The sequence below is a fragment of the Suncus etruscus genome, chromosome 1 (genome assembly GCF_024139225.1).
Source record: "Suncus etruscus isolate mSunEtr1 chromosome 1, mSunEtr1.pri.cur, whole genome shotgun sequence".
Taxonomy (NCBI): domain Eukaryota; kingdom Metazoa; phylum Chordata; class Mammalia; order Eulipotyphla; family Soricidae; genus Suncus; species Suncus etruscus.
This window is the reverse complement of record NC_064848.1, coordinates 163,965,506-163,985,292: the sequence shown is the minus strand read 5'-3', so window position 1 is coordinate 163,985,292 and position 19,787 is coordinate 163,965,506. Positions and strand designations below refer to the sequence as shown.

Here is a 19,787-nt window from a genome sequence, read left to right as displayed (position 1 = left end):
AATTTACTGGCATATGAAATAAAAAAAGACTTGAAGGCTAGTAGATTATTTGGTATTGATAATTACAGCTATTTTTAATATAAGTACTAATGCTTAAATTTAATAAAATACATTTCTCATTATCTTCATATATAAATATATTGGCTTTAATTTCTGGATTTTAGAGATGATGCAATTGGGGCTGGAGTAATAGTACAGCATCTAAAATACTTTGCCTTGCATATTGCTGGCCCAGTTTCAATCCCCAGCACCCCATACAGTCCCTCCAAGCCCAGAAGTAGTAGTGCCTGAATTCAAAGCCAGGCCTAAGCCCTGACCACTATTGGGTATGGCCTAAAAACAAAAATTTTATTACTCAATTTTCTGGGACCAGAGATAGTATAGTAGCTAAGGCTCTTACTTGTACATAGTCCCATTGGTTTAATCCCCAGCACCCCAGAAGATCCCTTGAGCCAACCAGAAATGATCCCTAAGAGAAGATCCAGGAAAATCCCTAAGCACCACCTGTTGTAGCCCCAATCCCCCTCCCAATTAAGATTTAATTTAGCCTACATTTGGAAATACCTCTTAAAAAGTATCATCAAGATAACCTAAATTTTTGAAGTCTGTTCTTATGTAGTGTATTAGCTCTACTGGACAGTGAATACCCTTTTTTAATCCCTTTCTATATGATCAAGTATTGTTGGTGTTTGGTTTACTTCTATTCTGGTAAATAGTAACATCAATTTATCTTGGATCAGTAAAGGACCAAATACATTAAGAAAATGAGCTTTACGCAGTGGCAGTATCGTAGCCAATGAGGTTTATCCAAGGCGCAATTATTGCTAATTGAAAACTTTTCCCAATACCCTGCCGTGACAACTTGAAATATAGTTGGCAATGGCAATAAAAAAAAAAAAAAAAAAGAAAGAAAGAAAATGAAGAGTTGACGAGAAAAACTCTTTCCAGGAGATATATAAGGGCTTTCTTGGAATTCTGAAGTAAAAGTATAAACACTTTTGCCTGTACATTTTTTTCCTTTAGTATATTCCTAATTACCTTGTGCTTAATAAACTTCCATATTCTGTAATTTTTGTCTATAGGAACCAGGAAAAGTTTTGATCACTTGATATCAGACACAAAGGCTCCTAAAAGACAAGAAATGGAATCAGGAATCACAACACCACCTAAAATGAGGAGGGTAGCAGAAACTGATTATGAAATGGGTGAGAAACAATAATTGGTATAGATCTTTGAAAATATGGTGAGAGAGTACAGTAGAGCCATTAATTGCTAACTAACATAGAATCTTTAGGGTGAATACAGAAACATTTACTCTTTTTCAAATGATAAATTTTATAGTCCTTAAGTTGATGATTATCCTTAAAACTGTAAAAAAGTAATTGTGTAGTATAAAGCATTGTAGGTAGCTAGCCAAAATTTTTTAAGGATAATTTTCTGTATATTTATTTTGATGTTTTAAATCTCAACTAAAAAGCTGCTGAATTGTAACATTAAAATGTTCAACTAAACAGATGATTATTTAATGTATATCTATATCTTACTGCAGAAACTCAAAGGATTTCCTCATCACAGCAGCACCCTCATTTACGTAAAGTTTCAGTGTCTGTATCAAATGTTCTTTTGGATGAAGAAGTACTTACTGATCCGAAGATCCAAGCACTTCTTCTGACTGTTCTTGTAAGGATTTTTTGCTTCTTGAGGCTGTTGGTTTTTTTCTTTCTCTCAAGTTTTTGTTCTATTCAATCCTTAGGAGATATTTAAACATTACAAACAACAACAACAAAAAAAGAAAATCAACTCCTTTTTACCAAAACATTTACCTATTTAGTCATAAAATAAATTTTTGTTTGCTTTTATTGCATGTTCACAGGCTACACTGGTAAAATATACCACAGATGAATTTGATCAGCGAATTCTTTATGAATACTTAGCAGAAGCCAGTGTTGTTTTCCCCAAAGTTTTTCCAGTTGTGTAAGTATTTTCTTTTATTCTTTGTCATTAATTCAAATGCTTTAGAATTGCTTAGGAAAAAAGATATCTGGTTGTATAGAGGGGAATATGAGAGTGTAATTATAGATAAACTGGGTTTAATGGGTACTGAGACTGGTTCTGGCCTACTCAAAGAAAAGTCAGACTTTTTGTTTATTAATTTTCTTAAGTTCATCATAATAAATAATTTTCCTTTTGAGCAAACTGTTAACAGGTATATTTTGGTTTCTTTATGCAAGAACATTTGTATTTATATGCAATTGAGTCATAACACAAAATTAACTAACCTACATGGGAAATGAATTTTATTCAATCTTTTTTTTTTTTTTTTTTTTTTTTTGGTTTTTGGGTCATACCCAGCAGCGCTCAGGAGTTACTCCTGGCTCTACACTCAGAAATCGCTCCTAGGGACAATCTTAAGGGCTTAAATCATAATAGCTTCAAAGTTTTAAAATCTAAAGAAAATTAGGCAATTTATTTCTAAAATAGGCTTATAATTATGTCATTATTTCCCCTTTTTTGTTAATCTGATTTAAAAGTCTGTATTTGGGGGTTGGAGAGATAGTACATTAGATAGTTGTGTTTTGTTCACACACAGTTGGCCCAGGTTTGATCCCCAGCATTCCGTATGGTCCCTTAATCACTGAAAGAAGTAAATCCTGAGTGCAAAGGTAGGAATGACCCCTGAGCACTGCCTGGTCTGGCAAAAAAAACGTTGCAAAATTTTATATATATTTTTTGAGTACTTTCAATTTATGGAGCATAGCTGGATTAGACCCAGTTAATTTTCTTTTAAGTTTGAATTAAAGTATGTATTAATCTACCTTCTCTAATTTTGCTTTTCTTATTCAGTCTGATTCAGCACTTATTAAGCAAAATTAACGAACAGCAAAAAGGCATGTTGAGAGGCAAATAGAAGCCAACCTTGTTTTGAGCACACAGTTACAATGTAAATGTGGTTGTATAACCCACTAATTGGTTGTTTCTACCATATTTTCTCTAATGACTAATGAAAATAACATAAAAAGACAAAAATACATTCATTATACAAATTTTGGGAAAGCGCCAGAAAATAAAAAGCTTTCATTTTTCTTCATTTTTATCATTTTTCTATGAAATATGCAATATGTTTTCTACTATACATTTTCATTTACTATTCTTTAAAATGCTTTTCTGTTGACTTTATTTTAGGCATAATTTGTTGGACTCTAAGATCAATACCCTGCTGTCATTGTGCCAAGATCCAAATTTATTAAACCCTATTCATGGAATTGTGCAAAGTGTGGTATACCATGAAGAATCCCCACCACAGTACCAAACAGCTTACCTGCAAAGTAAATATATTGGGAGATGAATGATTGATTTATTTACTAATGCATGCACTGTTACAGAATATACTAATGTTTGTGGGGGCTGGGTATAGCCCAATGGCAGAGCCATTGCTTCTCTCAGTTGAGATCATAGATTCAATTTCAGCAATCCCTCAAGAAACAAACACTATATATAACGAATAACCTATTTATGAAGTATGTATACTTTATAAAGAAAATGTTATTTTCTGAATCATTTTTTATTGTATATGTAATGAGGTTATAATAGTGTAATAGTGTTAACATTATGGTTTTAATGTAACTTCCCCATCAGCAAAGTGTCCTTCACTACTGTCCTTTGGCTTTATACTTTATACTTTATGCTATGCCATAACATACTCCCATCCCCCTAGAACTCTTAAATCTTAGTTCTGTTCACTCATCTTGGGATGGTTTCCATTGAGGATTTCTAATACTATGCTCTTTTCTCTTTTTTTTAATTTGTTTTTGTATTTTTGTTTTTGGGCCGCACCTGACTTCAATCAGAGATTACTCCTGGCTCTGCTCTCAGAAATAGCTCCTGGTAGGCTCGGGGGACCATATGAGATGCCAGGAACTGAACCCAGCTCCATCCCAGGTCGGGCACACATGCAGAGCAAATGCCCTACCACTGTGCTCTCATTCTGGCCTCTTGTTTTTACATTTCTATAGGTCAGTTTTCAGATTCTGTTATCTTTGATCATTTAGTATTTCCTTACTATTATTTCTTTATATCCCACATATGAGAAAGATCTTTCTATTTTTATTCCTCTCTTTTGTCTGACTCTAGTCAGCTGGATAACCTATAACTCCATATAGCAGCAAATTGTGTGATTTTTGTCATAAAGCTGAGTAGTTAGTATTCCATTGTGTCTGTATACCATTATGAAGATAGGAGCACAGATGTCTTTTTGGAATAGAGCTTGAGGGCCCTTGGATCACATAGAAGCTCAATTCCTAGTTTTGTGAGTCATGTCAGGTTGTTTTTCCAAAGAGACTGATCCAGTTGACATTGCCACCAACAGGGGGTAAAGGTTCCTTTTTCCCATATCCATAGGAGCAATGTTTGGTTATAGCGTATGTTTATTTTTGTTCTTCTTTTTTTTTTTTTTTTTTTATCTTTATTTAAACACCGTGATTACAAACATGATTATAGTTGTATGATTACAGTCATGTAAAGAGCACCCCCCCTTCACCGGTGTAACATTCCCACCACCAATTTCCCAGATCTCCCTCCTCCCCACCCCCCTACACCTGTACTCGAGACAGGCTTTCTACTTCCCTCATTCATTCACATTTTATGATAGTTTTCAGTGTAGTCATCTCTGCAACTGCACTCATCACTCTATGTGATGAGCTGCATGTCCTGAGCTGCACCTACCAGCCCTCATCTCTCTTGTCTCTGAGATATTGTTAAAAATGTCCTTCATTTTTCTTAAAGCCCATAGATGAGTGAAACCATTCTGCGTCTTTCTCTCTCCCTCTGACTTACTTCACTCAGCATAATAGATTCCATGTACATCCATGTATTGGAAAATTTCATGACTTCATCTCTCCTGATGGCTGCATAGTATTCCATTGTGTATATGTACCACAGTTTCTTCAGCCACTCATCTGTTGAAGGGCATCTTGGTTGTTTCCAGAGTCTGGCTATTGTAAATAGCGCTGCAATGAATATAGGAGTAAGGAAGGGTTTTTTGTATTGTATTTTTGTGTTTCTTGGGTATATTCCTAGGAGTGGTATAGCTGGATCGTATGGAAGCTCAATTTCCAGTTTGTGAAGGAATCTCCATATCGCTTTCCATAAAGGTTGTACTAGACGGCATTCCCACCAGCAGTGAAAAAGAGTTCCTTTCTCTCCACATCCCCGCCAGCACTGCTTGTTTTCCTTTCTTGTGATGTGTGCCAATCTCAGTGGCGTGAGGTGGTACCTCATAGTAGTTTTGATTTGCATCTCCCTGACGATTAGTGATGTTGAACATCTTTTCATGTGCCTTTTGGCCATTTGCCTTTCTTCTTTTTCAAAGTGTCTGTTCATTTCTTCTCCCCATTTTTTGATGGGGTTAGTTGTTTTTTTCTTGTATAGTTCTGTCAGTACCTTGTAAATTTTGGATATTAGCCCTTTATCTGATGTGTATTGGGTGAATAATTTCTCCCACTCAGTGGGTGGCCTTTGTATTCTGGGCGCTATTTCCTTTGAGATGCAGAAGCTTTTCAGCTTAATATAGTCCCATCTGTTTATCTCTGCTTCCACTTGCTTGGAAAGTGCTGTCTCCTCCTTAAAGATGCCTTTAGTCTCAATGTCCTGGAGTGTTTCACCTACATGTTGTTCTATATACCTTATAGTTTCAGTTCTGATATCAAGGTCTTTAATCCATTTGGATTTTACCTTTGTATATGGTGTTAGCTGGGGGTCTGAGTTCGCTTTTTTGCAAGTGGTTAACCAGTTGTGCCAACACCACTTGTTGAATAGGCTTTCCCTGCTCCATTTAGGATTTTTTGCTCCTTTATCAAAAACAAGGTGGTTATATGTCTGAGGAACCTTCTCTGAGTACTCAAGCCTATTCCACTGATCTGAGGGTCTGTTTTTATTCCAATACCATGCTGTTTTTATAACTGTTGCTTTGTAATACAACTTAAAATTGGGGAAAGTAATGCCTCCCATATTCCTTTTCCCAAGGAGTGCTTTAGCTATTCGAGGTTGTTTGTTGTTCCAGATGAATTTCAGAAGTATTTGATCCACTTCTTTGAAAAATGTCATGGGTATCTTTAGAGGAATCGCGTTAAATCTGTACAATGCTTTTGGAAGTATTGCCATTTTAATGATGTTGATCCTGCCAATCCATGAGCATGGTATGTGTTTCCATTTCCGCGTGTCCTCTCTTATTTCTTGGAGCAGTGTTTTGTAGTTTTCTTTGTATAGATCCTTCACATCTTTAGTCAGGTTGACTCCAAGATATTTGAGTTTGTGTGGAACTAATGTGAATGGGATTGTTCTCTTAATGTCCATTTCTTCCCTATCATTATTCGTGTATAAAAAGGCCATTGATTTTTGTGTGTTAATTTTGTATCCTGCCACTTTGCTATACAAATCTATTATTTCTAGAAGCTTTTTGGTAGAGTCTTTAGGGTTTTCTAAGTAGAGTATCATGTCATCTGCAAACAGTGAGAGCTTGACTTCTTCCTTTCCTATCTGAATTCCCTTGATATCTTTTTCTTGCCTAATCGCTATAGCAAGTACTTCCAGTGCTATGTTGAATAGGAGTGGTGAGAGAGGACAGCCTTGTCTTGTACCAGAATTTAGAGGAAAGGATTTTAGTTTTTCTCCATTGAGGATAATATTTGCCACTGGCTTCTGGTAGATGGCTTTGACTATATTGAGAAAGGTTCCTTTTATTCCTATCTTGCTGAGAGTTTTAATCAAGAATGGGTGTTGAACCTTATCAAATGCTTTTTCTGCATCTATTGATATGACCATGTGATTTTTATTTTTGTTGTTGTTTATGTTGTGTATTATATTAATAGATTTACGGATGTTAAACCATCCTTGCATTCCTGGGATGAAACCTACTTGATCAAAGTGAATGATCTTGGTGAGGCACTGGATCCTGTTCGCCAGGATTTTGTTGAGGATCTTTGCATCTGTGTTCATCAGGGATATTGGTCTGTAATTTTCTTTTTTGGCAGCATCTCTATCAGGTTTTGGTATTAAGGTGATGTTGGCTTCATAAAAGCTATTTGGAAGTATTCCTGTTTTTTTCGATTTCATAAAAGAGCCTGGCCAGAATTGGTAGTAGTTCCTCTTGAAAGGTTTGAAAGAATTCATTCGTGAATCCATCAGGGCCTGGGCTTTTGTTTTTGGGTAAATTTTTGATTACAGTTTTAATTTCCTCAATAGTGATGGGGGTGTTTAGATATGCTACCTCTTCTTTATTCAACCGTGGAAGGTTATATGAGTTCAGAAATTTATCCATTTCTTCCAGGTTCTCATATTTAGTGGCATAGAGTTTCTCAAAGTATTCTCTGAATACCCTTTGAATCTCTGCAGTATCTGTAGTGATCTCCCCCTTCTCATTTCTAATACGCGTTATCAAGTTTCTCTCTTTCTTTTGCTTTGTGAGTTTTGCCAATGGTCTATCAATCTTGTTTATTTTTTCAAAGAACCAACTTCTGCTTTCGTTGATCTTTCGGATTGTTTTTTGGGTTTCCACTTCGTTGATTTCTGCTCTCAGCTTTGTTATTTCCTTCTGTCTCCCTATTTTTGGGTCCTTTTGTTGAGCACTTTCTAGTTCTATTAGCTGTGTCATTAAGCTACTCAGGTAAGCTCCTTCTTCCTTCCTGATGTGTGCTTGCAAAGCTATAAATTTTCCTCTCAGTACTGCTTTTGCTGTGTCCCATAAGTTCTGATAGTTTGTGTCTTTATTGTCATTTGTTTCCAGGAACCTTTTGATTTCCTCCTTGATTTCATCTCGGACCCACTGGTTATTGAGTATGAGGCTGTTTAACTTCCAGGTGTTAAATTTTTTCTTCTGTGTCCCTTTGCAGTTCACATCTAACTTCAGAGCCTTGTGGTCAGCAAAGGCAGCCTGCAAAATGTCTATCTTTTTTATTTTATGGAGGTATGTTTTATGTGCCAGCACATGATCTATCCTGGAGAATGATCCATGTACATTGGAAAAGAATGTGTATCCAGGTTTCTGAGGATAGAGTGCCCTATATATATCTACTAGGCCTCTTTCATCCATTTCTTTTTGCAGGTCTAGTATATTTTTGTTGGGTTTCCATTTGGTTGACCTATCAAGTGTTGACAAGCCTGTGTTGAGGTCTCCCACAATTATTGTGTTATTATTGATATCCTTCTTCAGATTTGTCAACAATTGTATTAAATACTTTGCTGGACCCTCATTCGGTGCGTATATGTTTAGGAGAGTGATTTCTTCTTGCTGTACAAATCCCTTGATTAGTACATAATATCCATCTTTGTCCCTTACAATTTTTCTGAGTATAAAGTTTGTGTCATCTGATATTAGTATGGCCACCCCCGCTTTTTTAAGGGTGTTGTTTGCTTGAATGATTTTCCTCCAGCCTTTGATTTTGAGTCTATGTTTATTCTGACTATTCAGGTGTGTTTCTTGTAGACAGCAGAAGGTTGGCTTCAGTTTTTTGATCCATTTCGCCACTCTGTGCCTCTTAACTGGTGCATTTAGTCCATTGACATTGAGAGAAATAATTGTCATGGGATTTATTGCCATCTTTGTGTAGAAGTTTGGTGTGTTTTTTGTTCTGTCTTGTTTTTAGAGTAGATCTTTCAGTTTTTCTTTTAAGGCTGGTTTTGAGTCTGCAAAGATTTTGAGCTGTTGTTTATCTGTGAAGCCGTGTATACATCCGTCAAACCTGAAACTTAGTTTTGCTGGGTGCAATATTCTTGGCGAAGCATTTATTTCATTGAGTTTTGCCACTACGTCCCACCACTGCCTTCTGGCCTTGAGTGTTTCTGGTGACAGGTCTGCTGTAAATTTCAAGGATGCTCCGTGGAATGTAATTTCCCTTTTCGATCTTGCTGCTTGCAGTATTCTATCTCTATCGGTGGGTTTCATCATGGTGACTAGGATGTGTCTTGGGGTGTTTCTACTGGGGTCTTTTTTAGCTGGTACTCTTCGGGCATGCAGGATTTGGTCACATGTTTTCTTTAGCTCTGGTAGTTTCTCTGTGATGATGTTCTTAACCATTGATTCTTCCTGAAGATTTTCTTCTTGGGTCTCTGGAACTCCAATGATTCTGAAGTTGTTTCTGTTGAGCTTATCAAAGACTTCTATTTTCATCTTCTCATATTCTTTGAGTAAATTTTCCATTGTCTGATCATTTGATTTGAGGTTTTTTTCTAATCTCTTCTGCTGTGTAAAGTTGTTATGCATCTCATCTTCTAAAGCACTAATTCTATCCTCAGCTGCTGTTAACCTGTTGGAAAACTCATCCATTATGTTCTTCAATTCGTCTATTGAGTTTTTCAGACCTGTTATCTGATCTGATATTTCAGTTTGGAGTTTTCTGATTTCTGTCTTCATATTCTCTTGATTTTTATTAGTGCTCTGATTTATACTTTCTTTGATATCTGATAGCAACCTCCATATTTCGTCTCTAAACTCCATTTCTGAAAGACTGCTTAGGTAGTTGGTCGTTGTTGGGTCATCAGAGTTTCCATCTTCATTCTCTATGGTTGAAGTTGGTCTGCGTAGTCTCCCCATTGTCTCGCTTACGCTGTGGGTTTTTCTACGTGTTGTGGTGGTACTCATTGGCGAGGTGGAGTGCGCGGCCGCGAAGCGCAGCGGAGCGGCCGCGCTCCGGCCCCCAAACACTCACCTCAGCCGAGGCAAGCCGTCAGGGGATGCCTGGGGAGGCCCCCAAGTGTCTGCCAAGCAAAGAAACCAGCACAATCCACAACTCCAACAGAAAACTCACAGCCCCAGCGAGACACGCCTTGAAGAGATTAATGCTGAATCAGGTCAAAGTTCCCAGGTTGATGCAGGCTGGGGGAGGTCCCAAAATGTCTGCCGGGCCTAGGGGTCCAGCAGTCAGCCTGATCTGCAACTCCGGCCCCCAAACACTCACCTCAGCCGAGGCAAGCCGTCAGGGGATGCCTGGGGAGGCCCCCAAGTGTCTGCCAAGCAAAGAAACCAGCACAATCCACAACTCCAACAGAAAACTCACAGCCCCAGCGAGACACGCCTCAGCCGAGGCAAGCCGTCAGGGGATGCCTGGGGAGGCCCCCAAGTGTCTGCCAAGCAAAGAAACCAGCACAATCCACAACTCCAACAGAAAACTCACAGCCCCAGCGAGACACGCCTCAGCCGAGGCAAGCCGTCAGGGGATGCCTGGGGAGGCCCCCAAGTGTCTGCCAAGCAAAGAAACCAGCACAATCCACAACTCCAACAGAAAACTCACAGCCCCAGCGAGACACGCCTCAGCCGAGGCAAGCCGTCAGGGGATGCCTGGGGAGGCCCCCAAGTGTCTGCCAAGCAAAGAAACCAGCACAATCCACAACTCCAACAGAAAACTCACAGCCCCAGCGAGACACGCCTCAGCCGAGGCAAGCCGTCAGGGGATGCCTGGGGAGGCCCCCAAGTGTCTGCCAAGCAAAGAAACCAGCACAATCCACAACTCCAACAGAAAACTCACAGCCCCAGCGAGACACGCCTCAGCCGAGGCAAGCCGTCAGGGATGCCTGGGGAGGCCCCCAAGTGTCTGCCAAGCAAAGAAACCAGCACAATCCACAACTCCAACAGAAAACTCACAGCCCCAGCGAGACACGCCTCAGCCGAGGCAAGCCGTCAGGGGATGCCTGGGGAGGCCCCCAAGTGTCTCTATTTTTGTTCTTCTTGATGTGTGCCAGTCACACTGCTGAGGTGATATCCATTGTTGTTTGTTTTTTTGGGTAGATGGGGTTTTGTTTTTGTGTCATGCTCAACTGTGTTCAGGATTTACTCCTGGCACTGTGGTCAGGGGTCACCCTGGCAGGGTTTGGGAAACCTCTATGTGATTCTGGCAATCAACCCAAGACAGCCTCATGCAAGGGATCACCTTACCCTCTGTACTATCTCTCTGGCCCTCCTCCATTGTTATTTTATTTTCATTTCCCTAATTATACGATAATGGAGAACATTTTTCATATACCTATTGACCATATATATGATTTTGGTTTTGGTTTTAGGTTACCCACAGAGAGGTCCAGCACTTACTTCAGGTTCTATGCTCAGGGCTCTCTCCTGTATGTACTCTGGGGCAGGGGTGGCAAACAAATTCGACACAAAGAGCCAAAATTTTAAACTGTGAGAGTCAAAGAGCCACACAACGTAGTGACCTGCCAAAACAGACAAACACTCACACAAAAGCATATAATTCTAACAATAATATATTAAACACATATAGCATTTTGCCATTTTGAATGAGGGTAAAAATCCTGTTCTGGGGAATATATGTAGTGCCTAGGATTGAACAAGATCAGACAAATGCCTTAACTCCTGTGGGTTTTTTGTTTGTTTGTTTGTTTTTTGTTTTGTTGTTGTTGAATTATTTGGGGTTTTTTGGAAGGTTTTTTTTGGGGGGGGCCACACCCAGTGACACTCAGGGATTACTCCTGGCTATGCGCTCAGAAATCTCTCCTGACTTGGGGACCATATGGGACGCCGGGGATCGAACCGAGGTTTGTCCTGGGTCAGCCACATGCAAGGCAAAATGCCCTACAGCTGCGCTATTGCTCCGGTTCCTTTTTTGTTAAGTTTTGTAATTCTTTATATATCTTGGATATTAACCTTGTCAGATGAGCAGGTTTTGTTTCTTTATGTTCTGCATATGAGTGAGAGTAACTGTCATCTCTTTTTCTCACTCAGTGTTTACCATGACTTCCTGTAGTTCCACTCAAATTGCAGTAAATATCCCATTGTATACATATACATAATTTCATTATATAATCATCTGTTGTTGCACATTTATATTGTTCCATATCCTGGCTATTTTAAGTAAAACTGCAATGAACCAAGTGTGAATATATCCTTTTGGAGTAACATTTTGTGTTCCTGGGGGTAGATGCCCATAAGTGATTCCACTTATGCAGGATCATATAAAAACTATTTTAAATGACTTGAGATTTTTTTGTTATTTATATCACCAAACCAGTTTCAAAGAGGCTGAATCAAGCAGTGTGAAAGTTCCTTTCTTGATATATCCTCCTACCACTTAATTGTTTCTGGACTTTATAATATAAACTATTCTCACTCGTGTAAGATATCTCATTATCATTACATATCCCTGATAGTGATGATGAACATTATTTTTTCATGCGCCTGTTCACCATCTTTATGCCACCTTTGAAGAATATAGCCTCTGCCCATTTAAAAAATTTTTGAGGCGGTGCCAGAGAGATAGCATGGAGGTAAGGCGTTTGCCTTTCATGCAGAAGGTCATCGGTTTGAATCCCAGCGTCCCATATGGTCCCCCGTGCCTGCCAGGAGCAATTTCTGAGCATGGGACTGCCAGGTGTGACCCAAAAACCACAAAAAAAAAAATTTTTTTTGAGGCACCATGATTTAAATCTACTAATGATAGTATTTTATGCATACAGTGTTCCAACACCACACCCTCCACCAGATAGTCTGCTTCCTTTCACTGTTATCTCCCCATTTTATGATGAATTTATTTTTCTGTTGAATGCTCATGTTCAATTCTCATGAATACATGAGAATACTTCATGTATGTTTTTAGGATATTAGTCCCTGTATGATATGTGAATATTTTCTCCCAGTCAATAAGGCATCTTCTTGTCCTCATTTATTTTGCAGTTTCAGAAGTGTTTCAGTTTATTCTTTTTAACTTTATTTATTTATTGATTCATTGATTTATTGGGTTCTGGGCCACACCCAGCGGCGCCAGGGGTTACTCCTGGCTCTGCACCCAGAAATTGCATCTGGCAGACTGGGGGACCATATGGGATGCTGGAGATCGGACCGGGTCTCTCCTGGGTCGGTCACATGCAAGGCAAATGCCCCATTGCTGTGCTATCTCTCTGGCCCCAGCATTTTAGTTTTATATAGCTTCATTTATTATTTCTGTTTTTAATTTTCTTTGCCAATTGGGTCATAACATTGAAGACTTCTGAGGTCAAGTTATTTAAGCATTCTGCCTGTGTTTTCCTCTTGTACTTAATAGAAATAGTTTTACTATTAAGGTCTTTAATGAATTTTCATGTTACCCTTGAACAGTATGAGTGATCTAAGGGTCAATTTCATTTTTTCACATGTAGCCATTTAGTTTTCACCTTCATCATTTGTTGAAGAGGTTTTCCTTGCTCTATTTTATGCATCTAAGTCCTTTGTATTTTCTGACAAAAATACAAGAATTGAAGTGTTTGTATTGCCTAATTGTTCAATTCAAGGCACTGTGTATGGTCCCCAGAGTACATACAGTAGAGATCCCTGGACATAGAACCAGAAGTAAGCCCTGAGCATCTCTGTGGGTGGCCTAAAACTAAAACCAATAATTGGCAATGATTGAAGTTAAAATACTTTGTGCTGGGGCCGGAGAGATAGCATGGAAGTAAGGTGTTTGCCTTGAATGCAGAAGGACAGTGGTTCGAACCCTGGCATCCCATGTGGTCCCCCCAAGCCTGCCAGGAGCAATGTCTGAGCGTAGAGCCAGGAGTAATCCCTGAGTGCTGCTGGGTGTGACCTGAAAACCAAAAAAATAAAAAAAAGGAAAAGAAAAGAAAAAGAAACAAAAAAAACTTCATGCTGAGTTTTATTTTGAATGAATTTTAGTCTGCTTTGACAGTCATTCTAGGACAAATTTGTTTTTAATGTTTGTTTAGGTTTTATATATCATTTGATACAAAAGTAGCTTGATTTCTAATAAAATTTTAAGTATCAGGCTTATTGTAATACTTAATTTGTTACAGGTTTTGGTTTTAATGGCCTATGGCGGTTTGCAGGACCCTTTTCAAAGGTAAGAGAAGATATTTTCCCTATAAGCAGAATGAAAGTTTTTATCATTTTATCATTTTAGTCTGTAAAAATTTGCAATATGTTAGAAACTAGAGTGATGATTCACAATCATGTAATATTTTTTATTAAAATTTTTTACCTTGGGGCCAGAGAGATAGCATGGAGGTAAAGTGTTTGCCTTGCATGCAGAAGGACAGCAGTTCGAATCCTGGCATCCCATACTCCCCCCTCCCCCACCCCCACCTCGGAGCCTGCCAGGAGCAATTTCTGAGCATAGAGCCAGAAGTAACACTGGAGTGCTGCCAGGTGTGACCCAAAACCCAAAAAAAGAAAAAAAAATTTTTTTACCCTTAGGGGCCGGAGCAATAGCACAGCAGTAGGGCATTTGCCTTGTACTCTGCCGACCTGGGTCGGACCTGGGTTCTATCCCGGCATCCCATATGATTTCCCTGAGCCTGCTTGCTGAGAGCAATTTCTGAGCACAGCCAGGAATAACCCCTGAGTTCTGCCAGATGTGGCCCAAAGAAAAAAAATGTTTTCTATCTTAAATTCTGAGAGGCAGCACCTTTGATATATTTATATTTTTTATTTTTATAAAAGTAACTGATGCATGATTTTTTTCAGAAGAGTGAGATAAAACTCTGTAAACTCTTCTGCCCTCAGTCTCTTGTATTTGATGGTGTTAATAAATACAAAAAAGTATCTTAACTAGAAAAGAGTATCCATGGTTAAAATCTACTTTACAAAAACATTTGTACATTGTACTTGATTATTGGATTAAATTCATTCTTCCTTGAGTATATTCTCATTTTGTTTTTTTGTGTGGTTTTTTTGAGAGGGGTGCACTTTGGGACTATATCTGGCAGTGCTCAGGCATTACTCCTGACTGCACTCAGAACTCACTCCTGGCAGACTCAGGGCACCATATAGGATGCTGCTGGGGATCTAACCCAGGTTTGCTTTATGCAAGGCAAATCCCCCCCCCCACCTACTATGCTTTCACTCCAGCTCCCCTTATTTGTTCTTATTCAGTTTGTTCTTTGATTGGCATTAGTTGATCTAGTACTATTTATAGTATTTTATTTTTTAATATATAGTTTCTCTCTACATTGAGTTTCCTTGAAGGCAGGATTTGTATTCCTTCCCTATAGTTTCGAGTGCACTATTATATAACACAGTAGATACAGGGTATACGAAAACAATATGAATTATTTATACCATGTTCTAAATTTTAATTGGATATTTTATTTATTTTTTGGTTATTTCTTTACATATGTTGATATATTCTGAGTATCATTTGACATATAGAACTGAAATCACAGAAATAAGCATATAGTAATTTATCTTTTTATTTATCTATTGGTTTTGAGATTACACCCAGTGGTGCTTAGGGGCTACTCCTGGCTTTTTGTTCAAGGGTCACGCCTGGCATTGCTCAGGGAAACCATATGTAGTGCTGGGAATCAAACCAGGTCAGCCAAGTGTGAGGAGCCTTACCCCTCTACTGTCTCTCTGGCCCCATACTGGAATTTTTGTAGTTGGATTGCCAGTAACCCTGTGAGCCCCTCAGTATCTAAATGGCAGGTGCACTGTGATGCTCTGTATTGGAAAACTGATTAGACACCACCCTTTCTAGTTATTGTATTTTCTCCAAATCAAAGTCAGTATTTTACACATTGCTCTCAGTAAATATAGGTTGCATCTGGAAGTTGTGTTACATTGAATGAAATCTTCAAGTTTTAAATCTCAAGATAGTTTATAATTATTATTCAGCTTATGCCCTCCCCTTTTTTTAATGACCCACCATACAAAGGAAGAGAAATAGTAAACTATGCCCACTTAAAATTGAATTAGTATTTTTTGGCTTCAGAGGGAATTTACAAAAGCAGGAAAGAAAGAAGAATGGAGCTAAAATATTTTCCTATTTTCCATTACAGCAAACACAAATCCCAGACTATGCTGAGCTTATTGTTAAATTTCTTGATGCCTTGATTGACACGTATTTGCCTGGAATTGATGAAGAAACCAGTGAGGAGTCCCTCCTGACACCCACCTCTCCTTATCCTCCTGCAGTGCAGAGCCAGCTTAGTATTACTGCTAACCTTAACCTTTCTAATTCCATGACCTCACTTGCAACTTCCCAGCATTCCCCAGGTCAGTAAATGTGGTCTTTATATAAATTTGAGCAATAATATTAATATACCAATATTAGGAATTCCCTTGTTGTCAGTTTATCACAGATTTTGCTCCTTTTTTATCACGAGGTTCATTTTACATTTCTTCTTTACCCTGTAGTTTTGTTACTCAGTTTCAAGCAGTTGTACGTAAGTTAGTAAAATTTTTAGAGGGTTCACTGTTTTAGTAGGCTGTACAGTATGGACAGGAAGGTACATTACTTAAAGTACATTACCCTGTAAGTGAACAGAATTACAGTTCCCTTACTAGTTATACTAACCTTTGCCCTAAGCACTTCTCCTTCTGATACAGCATACAATATCTATTTTGAGGGTTTGGGGGCAAGGTGAATGGTGACAGTGGGGAAGGATGCCCAGAACAAAATCCAGAGCCTCACATGTAGTACTTACCATGTACGACTGAGTTATATCCCTGTCTACCATACTATCTCCAAAACTTAGAAAAGAGTAAGATCCTCCTTCATTATAGCCAGTAACAGCTCAGTCATACATAAGCCAGTCTGAAAATCTAGCAGTAAACAACCAGACAAAATGTATCTCAAAAATAAAAATAAAAACAATAGCACAGAGGGTAAGGTGTCTGCCATGCTCACGCTATCCTAGGATGGACCTCGGTCAATCCTCCCGGTGTCCCATATGGTCCCCCACGCCAGGAGCGATTTCTGAGCACATAACCAGGAGTAACCCCTGAGCGTCACCGGCCCAAAAACAAAAAATAAATAAATAAAATTTAAAAAATAAAAACAATGTCTTTAAAGTTTAAAAAAATATTTCTTACGGGGCCAGAACTGTGAAGCAAGTGGTAAGGCGTCTGTCTGCCTTGCCCACGCTAGCCTTGGACGGACCGAGGTTCAATCCCCAGTGTCCCATATGGTCCCCCAAGCCAGGAGCGATTTCTGAGCGTCACCAGGTATGGACCCCCAAAAAATACCTTTTACTCCAGAATCCCCAGTAAGTCCTAGTAGGAAAAAGTATACCTAGTCAGCTTGCAACTAAGAAGTAGGAACCTGAGAAATAAAAAGTTCAGGTGGAGATGAGATAAACAAGATTTCAGAACTGGCATGCCTATAGAGTTCTGGGCTCCTTTACTGTCAGAGTGTAAAGAGTTTCGTATAATTATGGTTGATCCTGACAATCTCTTACTCATTACAGACTAAGGCCATGTATATTTATGACTACAGTGGGCAGTGAAGGGAAACTTCTGTGATGATTATGTTTTCTATTCGGAAAGATCGCCTTTTAAAAGATTAAAAATTTAGAAGATTTTGTGTTTAAATTTAAATTCTAATCCCTGAAAAAATGTATTTATGAAGTACTTCAGTCTTAGACATAGCTCTTTTATTTATGTTTGTTTGTTTGTTTTGTTGGGGGAGGAAGCAGGAGTCACACTCTGCGGTACTCAGGCTACTCTATACATCAATGATATGTGGTACTGGGATCAAACTGGAATTCACCACATGCAGGTGCTCTTAACCTCTATACTATCTTTGGCTCCTCTATACATAATTTTTCTCCACGTTAGCATGGATTTTTTTAAGCCAAATGTATTCTAATTATTTTGTGTTATACAAAATTCAGAAATAGAATTCCAATTTTTTATTTGCTTGGGGGAGTGTCCCCAAGCACTCCTTTGTGGAATTTCTGGGAATTCAAATATGGAGACTCAAGTACACAAAGCAATCTCTCTGACCCTCTGAGCACTCTCCCTGACCCTGGAATCCAAGTTTATAATCCCAGGTTTGCATGACACTTAAACATATGTACTTCAGAATATTTCGAGTTTTTGTTTCGTTTTGTTTTGGGGTCACACCTGACAGCACTCAGTGGTTACTCCTGGCTCTGTGCTCAGAAATCATTCCTGGCAGGTACACGATACCATATGGCAGTGTTCCTCAAACTACGGCCTGCGGGCCACATATTGTATTTATTCCCATTTTGTTTCTTCACTTCTAAATAAGATATATGCAGTGTGCATAGAAATTTGTTCATAATTTTTGTTTTTACTATGAACTGGCCCCCTGTTTAAAAAGTTTGAGGACCCCTGCCATATGGGATGCTGGGAATAGAACCACTGTGGGTCCTGGGTCAGCCACTTACAAAGCAAACACCCTACTGCTGTGCTATCTCTCTGGCCCCTTTAGAAAATTTTGAAATATTTGCAAATGAAATATTCAATTCATTTTATAGACCATTATATTAAATAACTACATTTATCCATTAAACTTCATTCAGCAACAAAGCATTGGTCAGCAAAAAATTGAATTATTTGTCTCACATCATAACCTATCTTGTTAAGCACAGTCCTATTAATTCCCACTCTCCCACTCTGGGTGCCCCACCCCTATCCCCAGCAAGAAATTAAAAAAATAACTAACATGTTTTTTCCTGTGTAGCTATTCATTTGTTTTAGGACAATGTTTATCTTAAGTACAGTCCCAGACCAGTGGAATCTACATTATTTGAAAGCTTGTTAAGCAGTTGACTTAGGACAATCTCCCCGCGGGCTTCCTATATGGTCCCCCAAACCAGGAGCGATTTCTGAGTGTATAGCCAGGAGTAACCCCTGAGCGGAAGGAAGGGAGGGAGGGAGGGAGGGTGGGAGGGAGGAGGAAAGAAAGAAAAAAGGAAGGGAGGAAGAAAGGAAGGAAGGAAGGAAGGAAGGAAGGAAGGAAGGAAGGAAGGAAGGAAGGAAGGAAGGAAGGAGGGAAGGAGGGAAGGAGGGAAGGAGGGAGGGAAGGAGGGAGGGAGGGAGGAAGGGAGGGAAGGAGGGAGGGAGGGAGGGAGGAAGGGAGAGAGGGAGGAAGGGAGGGAGGGAGGAAGGAAAGAGAAAGAAGGAAGGGAAGAAAGGAGGGAAGAAAGAAAGAAGGAAAAGAAATGTAAATTCTGAGATGGAGCCATAGTACATCTGATAAGGCACTTACCACATACAAGGCTGACATAAATTCTACCCGGAGCATCTCATATGATTCTGGGGAGCATCACCAGGTGTGGTTAGAAAAAAAAAACAGCAACAAGAAAGAAGAAAATAAATGCTGATGGGGCTGGAGTGTTAGTGCAGAGGGTAAGGTGCTTGCCTTGCACACAGCCAATCTGGGTTTGATCCCCAACACCTCATGCCCATCAGAACTGATTCCTAGAATGCAGAGCTGGGAGCAAGCCCTATGCATCGCTAGGTGAGGCTCAACCTCCCACCCAACACACAGGCACACACAGTACACCACTCAAAATGTAAAGAAAGGGGCAACAAAGGGAAAGGATGGCTAGGAAACTCCTAGATTATGGAGGGATCTCTTAAAGGTTTTGAGAAAAACAAGACTCTTTCCCCTTTTATACCCTTTTAAGCAAAGTTGGATAGGTCAGCATTTCTTTATATTGTTCCAAAATTTTTGATGATTAAAATGGTCGAGAGATTGCTTCTGGTGTTTGGTCAAAAGGGCCTGGGTCATCCAGGTTATCAAGTACGTTTAGGACACCCTCATAACCTTCCATACCGGATGATTCCCTTTAGGTACTCTCCCTAGTCTTGCTCTGTTCTCATCCCTACCACTAACAATTGTAGAGCTAAGTTAGTCATCTGTTTTAATAAATACACCAAAGTCCTGGAGTATGCCTGTAATCTACCCAGTTACTAGCATTTCAGCCATCAAAAGCCATAGCAAAACTTAAATTTTACTCTCTTCGAGATACTGAATTCACTGAATTCCTTTTCTCACTACCTTCCAGCCTAATATCTTAGCACTTTGAAACCGGAAGCATAG

At 39.2% G+C, this 19,787-nt stretch overlaps 1 protein-coding gene and 1 non-coding gene across 2 annotated transcripts in view; both read left to right on the top strand.

The window, feature by feature from the left end:
* NF1 (neurofibromin 1) overlaps window positions 1–19,787 on the top strand; it is a 304,781-nt gene that overhangs the window by 271,417 nt on the left and 13,577 nt on the right. The window contains 6 exon segments of the mRNA XM_049772767.1: window positions 1,083–1,205; window positions 1,550–1,680; window positions 1,874–1,974; window positions 3,184–3,326; window positions 13,789–13,835; window positions 15,772–15,988. Coding sequence (XP_049628724.1) covers window positions 1,083–1,205; window positions 1,550–1,680; window positions 1,874–1,974; window positions 3,184–3,326; window positions 13,789–13,835; window positions 15,772–15,988 — 762 coding nt within the window.
* On the top strand, window positions 768–904 carry LOC125995422 (U4 spliceosomal RNA). Its single transcript, XR_007490961.1, has one exon. It is a non-coding gene; the product is annotated as a U4 spliceosomal RNA (small nuclear RNA).